This window comes from Hippocampus comes, unplaced genomic scaffold (assembly GCF_001891065.2).
Source record: "Hippocampus comes isolate QL1 unplaced genomic scaffold, H_comes_QL1_v1.1 scaffold37, whole genome shotgun sequence".
Lineage (NCBI taxonomy): Eukaryota > Metazoa > Chordata > Actinopteri > Syngnathiformes > Syngnathidae > Hippocampus > Hippocampus comes.
This window is the reverse complement of record NW_017805535.1, coordinates 1,454,122-1,461,890: the sequence shown is the minus strand read 5'-3', so window position 1 is coordinate 1,461,890 and position 7,769 is coordinate 1,454,122. Positions and strand designations below refer to the sequence as shown.

The following is a 7,769-nucleotide window of genomic DNA, read 5'->3' as shown; positions in this document are numbered from 1 at the left end:
AGAGAACACACACACACACACACACACACACACACACACACACACACACACACACACACACACACACACACACTGCTGCAGCAAGCAGATGTCATCTTGATTGTTTCAAAATAGAGTACACATCCGAGAACTGAAATTTGCTGGACTCACTAATCCATTCTGAATTATCGCTACTTTAATTTATGTCTTTTCTTATATCGGCAGAGGCCACAAAGTCATTGTCTTGTTTTTCACTCCGCTGCGAATAATAATGAAGAGAAAAGCGTTGACCGCCATCTAAAGTTAATATACGCATTTCAGAGAACCACAGACAACTGCACCAAATATATTGAATGAAAAAGGTCTAGTGATTAAATAATACTTTAATGTAACAATATAGGACATAAATCATTCTAAATGAGTTTAAATATTCTATTTTGCCAGATCATTGGTCGTGCAAGAAAAATCATTATTTAAATAAATTAAGAGACATTATGCGGTCGCAATATAAGGGCAGATTGCTATTTAACAAATCCCAGCAATTCAAAGTAAACAGAACAGATGCACCAAAACAGTGGGCAAATATATAAGATGTAGGTGGATGCAAGAAAATGGAATGATAGTCTGTGTGGCAGTGTCCAAAAAGGCAAAGAACATTGAAAGAGATAAAAAAAAAAAGAGAATGAGGAAAAACAACAATTTTTTAAGAGTAAAATCCCTGGTAGCTGGAGCTCGAGGCCGCATTCAGCAATAGTTTCCAGCTGATCTTGTAGGGGATAAAAAAACCTCAGCCAATGAATATGCAATCCGATTTGGATTGCATTTGAGAGCATTGGAAGGCAGTGGTGGATATACTTCATTATTAGTTGCCTTTACATAGAAACGGTGACTGTAGTCATTGGCTATTTGTTCTCCGTGAATTGGCTTCAGTAGTGAAGTTCGGGGCCTTTAAGTGGAACTTCAAAAGTGGAGTGCTTCTGAAATCGCACATTTCTTATTTTGGCAACATTTCGGAGAAATAAGTCTCTATGGTATTCACACTTCAACTCAGCTCCATTTTAGTCTTCACATGAGGCACAAAAGCAATTAACTCTCTCTGCGGGTTCACCACAGAGTTAGTGAATACAGAATCATTTATAAAACGAATTTCTGTTCACAGCGCTGAGGTTTTATTGACATTTGTACTACAGCCAAGAGTGTTGAAAAGTGAATTCTTCTCCCTCTCCACTTTTTTCACTCTGCGGTCGACAAAAATTAAAGTTGCGATTCAGATTTATTGTGTACATGCACTTGCATCACTGTTAAAAAAATGTTAAAATATGGCAAGAACTCCATTTCCATTATTTCAAAATACTGTAGCTGCAAGGTCAAATCAAAGGTCAATCAGTGTCCACTAGAGTTTGGGGTCACACCTAAAATTTTCCCCTCAGTTGATATTAATAAGTTAACACAGCTCGAAACATTGTGACACGGTGCTAAAGGTGGTTCATGTTGATACTCCTGAACAACTTGGCACAAAGTAAACGGCAAAACCCCAAAAGATTTAAACACTAGGAACTTCTCGTCCCTAGAGCCAGTGTCTACAATCAACAAGAGTGAGAAACGAGTGGAATGCCAACACTCCCAAAAGAGATAAAACCCTGTTTACTTCCATTCTAGCCAACACACACTTTCTCTCTCATGCGCTTCTGGGAAGTGTCTGATACACGATGAGCATTTTGTATGGACAAGAGTACATCGGCTGGTGGCGTTCCTCCACAATGACAGAAAAGAGAAGAAAAGAAGCAGCAAAGAAAAGCGGTTAGCGATGTATCGTATTGGTGTTGGAGAGGAGAGAAGGAGGTGGCAGACGGTTAGCAGAGTTGTTAGCTAGGCTGTGTGATGGAGAGACCAGAGGAGGAGAAGGTGGATGGATGGAGGAAGGGAGCCACAGAGGAAGGGGAGGCTCGACGATAAGAGAAAAATTCAGACTGGTCAAAGTTTCCTTTTTGCCAATCGTGCTCCTGATAAAGACAGCGCCTGCTCCGGAGCTGATAGAGGGGCTATCTCTCTCCCTTTCTCTCCCCCACTCTCCACCACCTCGCTCAGCCGCCAGTTAGTTTGTGCGGAGGAGTGCGGTGGGGTGGGGGGGCTTAAAAAAAAACACGAAGGACCATATCAGAACAGCATCTTGGTGCTACCATCAACCAGCCACCACGCAGCAATTAATATCGCTCCAATTACTGTTAAAGGGACAAGGCTGGGACAGGACGATAATGAACACATCCTCTCCTCCCCACTGGAGGAATTAACACACACACACACACACACACACACACACACACACACACACACGGCAATGTGTTCACATGCTCAAACAAGCAAACACATAAAATGACCACAGCTTGAAAAGGAACTAGTGAGAGATGTCGCGCTAATCTTTGTGCACCGTTTAACTCATTGGAGACAAAAGAAACAGCAAAATAAACAAAGCTTGATAAGAAAGGTATTTTTCTTGTTATCTCCTTCTCGCTGTATGTGTGTCCGTTTTGTGTTGTTGTTGTTTTTGAGTTGAATACATTTGCATCCCTGGCCTGTCATATTCACATCTCCAGAAGGGAAAAGGTAGGACAACACAAAGGACATTGGAAGACGCTGACACAATCGAGGACCTGTTCAGATCTACGGGAAAACGTTTCATGTTTTTTCAATTGATTTCTGACGACTATGATTTAGGCTATTATGCTCACATGGAACTATTTTATTATTGTTGTTGTGCGGCAATGAGAAAATATTATACATGTACAGTGAAGACGGATTAAAGTTACCATTCCCTGTGTGCCCCTGTGGTGGCGAGTGACGACATATTTTCATCAAAAGTAACAAAGGCATGCAGGTTGAATGTGGCTGGCTGCTGAAGATGGATAACTTTAAGTTGAGGCGCAACGGGTGAGAAAAGGCTCCACATTTTGTCAAATAGATTAGTTACCCTGTTTGTAACGTATATATGGGTTTACATATTTGAGATGTTGTGATTCATGATTTCTGAAAAAGTCAATACAGTAATCCCTCGTTTATCGCGGTTAATGGGGACCAAAACCACCCACGATAAAGGAAAGTCCACGACCCCCCCGTATAGGTACATGTACATGTGTATGAGTATAAAAAATATTTATAAGGCCAAATTTAATGGTATACATGCATGTAGAAGTAAATTTTGTCGTAATTAACATTACTTAATGCTGTATACTAATAGATTTAAACATGTATAAGTTAGGTTAGGTTAGTGTATGAATAACAAAATACAGTAAAAATATACATGTAGTACTGTATATGTTGCTCTATGTGACTCGCTGTTGTTTTGCTGACTTTCGCTGCTTCTCCCGGACTGTTTGCGGACTTAAATTATTATTTTTATTTTTTATGAATATGTTTGAGAAAATCCGCGATGCACTGAAGCCGCAATAAACGAACTGCGAAATAGCAAGGGATCACTGTATATCAAACATACTCACAAAAGAGATGTTTTTATATTAACTAGAAATAGAACAGCATGTTCGTTCACACGAGGATCCTTTTTATGGTTTTCTGCGATCAGAACTCATGCAGAAGTCAGGATTTGGGGAAGGACAGTGGCGCCACCATGGGTTGGCACCACACTTGACACCATATTTTATTTTGATCATGGATTTCTGCTGACTTCCCATCCCTAAATCTGCATGGCCTTGAATATTGCACATTTGATTGGAGTCAACGCGAACAGCAGTGAAGGCCCAGCTTACTGTCAAGGACCTCGAGGGTGACACAAAATAAAAATTATATGAGCATGTGAGTTCTCTGAGGGTCATTACTCACCTGGACCGCTCCACTGCAACACCCCATCCTCTTCCTGCCCTTCCTCTTTCTCTTTACCACCACTGTGTGCCAGACGACGCTCGCCCTCAACTTCACCAGCCTCATCAGCGTCTCCATGAGTGTCCTGCGTTCTGGGCTCTAGATATAAAAACATACAGAGTCGTTCAGGACAATGCCTGCGAGCTTCAGACTAAACCACATATAATAGCTGGCATTCAAATCTGGACATTCATTCAACTGATCTGGTGTGTGTTTCCAAGCTACGCGTATTTGTCCTTGCGCTGTGTGAGAATGTGTCTGGGCAGTGGCTGTTCCTGTCTGCTGATCAAAGGCTGCTGTGAAATGACTACCTGAGCTGTGTAATACAACACCTCACCACACAGAGATGGGTCCTTTGATTCCGTCTACAACTTTGGAGAATCAGAGATGATGCTTTCGCTCTTCTTGCTTTCACCCCCCTCATTTTGGGGCTACATTATTACCTCTTGTCTTCTGCCAATATCTCAATTTTTGGGGCTTTATCGTTGTCCACCGCCCTTCTCTCTCGTTCCCTCCACTAAATGTGAGAGTGTAGCAGGATGGGCGGGGGGCTGTTCCGGGCTTGCTCTTTTGTCGCTATCTCCTTCTTCTTGCCCTGTGACATTTCGCAAAGACTGAGACTGCCAGTGTTGTTCTAATCAACACTGATATACCTGCCATTGATCGAGCTGATAACACAGCCCCATGCTCAGTGATCAAAGAGATAGATCCCTGTGCGGTTCAGTGCATGATCTGACCAGTGTGTGTGTGTGTGTGTGTGTGTGTGTGTGTGTGTGTGTGTGTGTGCGTGTCCTGAAAGTCCTCACGTGTGTGTTAATACAAAGCGATTATCCATGCATGTGTATATGTGAACTTTGCCTGTGCAGCCGTTATCAGTGTGTTTATCAAACGGCCGAGTCCCTCCCTATTAGCACAACTCGTGATTAGTCAAGATTAGATCAATAGTTACATCACAGCACCTCCGACTATCTGAGTAAAGATCACGCTTTTCTTGTTCTAGAAGTCTTGCGACACAGTCAGGACAAGGGTTATATGAAATTTGGATGTCTCCATCTGCATTTGTTTGTCATTGCGTTTCGGTTCGAACTCAACACCGCCTTGCATCTTTCAGGACTTAATGCTTATTATTGTCTTATCCGACCCCATGCTCAACCACTGCTCTTTTGTGCCAAAGTGCAGAACTAACACTGGGGTCATCACACCCATTTGTTGACGCTTTGTCTGCCAAATTCTTAACGTGAGGCCAGAAGATGTTTCCATTGTTGAAAGGATGAAAAACACTCATTACTCTCAATTGCCCAAAAAAAGATACATGAGGATGTGTAACGACTGCATCTACGATATAATTTTGATTTAGCCGCTTTGACTCCTCACCCCGGCGTGTTTTTTGAAGGCGCCGACGCTTTCGCTTATACTGCACAAAGGCCGTGTTTACCCTTACATTCCCACTTTGATAAAGAGCAATAGTGTCCAATCAATACCCATCATAAAAGGCCCGACGACCACGAGACACACCCTTCAACGCCAACATTAATAATGTAGCCGTTGAAAGATTGGAATCAGAATTGTCAAATACAGCGACGCTCTCATTCTCACTCATCTGACGTCTACCTTTCAAATCATTCTCCATGCAATCACTTTATGCGGCAACATACTGTACAAACAACAAAAGGACAATCCAAACACAAGCACACACAAGAACACACACCCACACAAATACGCCACCCCCCACCACCCCCACCCATTATTTTCAGCTATAAATCACATTGAATGGCACATTGATTTTATCCTGCGGGGGACGGAGAGTGGGAGGGGAGCTCGAGACACAGTTATTGCGTTTAATATTATCAATATTATCTCCCATATCATCTCAGACAGGGAGGCAGGTATCAGGAGGAGTCGACAGACACTTCTCTGCCAAAACCCTCCCTCCCCCCACATAGCAAGACAGTCTCCATCAATCTGATAAGCTGAACTTGCCCTGTCAAACTGGCAGGGCAAAGTCATCCAACAATCTCACCTCCTAACTCATTTCTCTCTCTATATATTTATATGTTGTTGTTGTTGGTGTTGTTTTTTTTTGGGTGGTGGGGAGGAGGGTCTTCATTCTGCCCTTTTGTTTTTTTTTTTCCTTCTTGCAATACTGTAGTGGCTGTACAGAGGCTGACACAAGGTAGATGTGACCTTGCCATAGCCATGTAGCTGTCTTTGCAGCACCTGCACCAACGTCTGGAATGGTACCATTCCACCACAAACTCACAGCCCACTGAACAATCGATGTAGTGAAGAGCGGAATAACAGAGGAGGAAAAGCGTCCGTAACGCTGCACATGACGATTTACTGCATAATACAGACATGATTCGCGCCAAAATGATGAGTTACTGTACTGTGCGGTTGTATTGCATTTTTTTTGTTGGATCGTAAACGTAATGTTAAGCGCTTGAACAATCTGCTAAAGGCAATTTAAAAAATGTATTTTTATAAGTTACAGTACATTGCAAATACAGATTTGTTTGGAGTTTTATATATGATATTTTGAAAATAAATTTGGCTCCTGCTTTTTAAATAATATACACAAGGCCTACTTTGACTATGATATTTCTGGCCAAACTCTGGGACAGACTGCTATCGTATTAAAAGGGCCATACCAGGCTATTTTTAAGTTTTCCACCATATATACTATAAGTATAATTATTATCCTTGGCACAATGGCAATCTAATTTACCATGAAATATGAACATGTTATTTTGGTGGCTATTTTTCTAACCCGGAAGTTAAGACACCTGGTTCACGAAAAAAAACAGCCTCTAACCCGTGTGGCTGCCACACCACCTTTCATGACGTCCTAAACCCGGCCGCTCACCACGCACGGAACAGTAAATAGTAATAAAGATATATTGTGTAGCCTTACATCCTCAGTCTAGGTCAAGTTGCAATTTTAATACGGCATCGATGTAGTATTCACGCATGTACATGGTAATGTGTGTAAGAAGTACATTTTTCTTTTTTATACAACGAAATACGTCTGACATATCGTGCTTGACAACAAAGCTACCGTTAGTGCATTCATCATAATATGTCATCATTTTACTACCGGTTTGATTTATGTGGAGCCCTGTCCTCTCCAACAGGTTTGATAGTGATCATTGCGCCAGTTTTAACGTTTAATTTCCACTTTTGCTCTGGCCAAAGTTCACCAGGCAGTGCTCTGAGAAATGACGATCAGACAAACAGCTCCTGATTGGCCTGACGCAAGGGAAGCCGGTGCCTATGCCTTCGCCGGATACGCTTGTCGGGTGTACCGTTGTCGGCTTGGAGAAATTGGGCATTTGTTTTAGTCTGCAGGGCCGGTCGTGGGGTCCTCACTTGTGATGTAGAAAAGTGAGGACCTTTACTTGGAATGGGAGGGGCTGGTGCGCAGAGAGCAAGAAGGAGCAGGAATGCACCTTTGGGGTTGGGGTACCAGTTTTTTAAAAATTAAAAAAAAAAAGTAAAACACACTTCAAAAACAAGTTTGGAAAATAATTTTGTTTTTTCTCAATGGAGCAAAGCTTAACACGTTTTTGGATGATTTACTTGTTACTATTTATCGGTAGAATGCTCTCTCTCTCTGTCTCTCTCTCTCTCTCTCTCTCTCTCTCTCTCTATATATATATATATATATATATATATACCTGTATATATAATAAATAAGAACCAACTAATGATACACTTGCTTCTGGCGAATCACGGACATATATTGTATGGACAAAGAAGAATCAACTATCTAGCCTGTGCAGTGCACACACTTTTAAACAAAGGAGACTCATGCATCCGGTCTCTTGAGGCCAAGGTGAAGCATGAGAGAAAGAATGTATGAGTCCAAACATTTCCAGTTGGAGGCCAGCCAAGTACCATATCTTCAATTTCCCTCTCAT

At 41.9% G+C, this 7,769-nt stretch overlaps 1 protein-coding gene across 1 annotated transcript in view; it reads right to left on the bottom strand.

The window, feature by feature from the left end:
* zfpm1 (zinc finger protein, FOG family member 1) overlaps nucleotides 1-7,769 on the bottom strand; it is a 106,146-nt gene that overhangs the window by 46,097 nt on the left and 52,280 nt on the right. Inside the window, exon 3 of the mRNA XM_019878173.1 lies at nucleotides 3,814-3,951. Within this exon, the coding sequence (XP_019733732.1) occupies nucleotides 3,814-3,951 (138 nt within the window). The remainder of the gene's footprint in view (nucleotides 1-3,813; nucleotides 3,952-7,769) is intronic.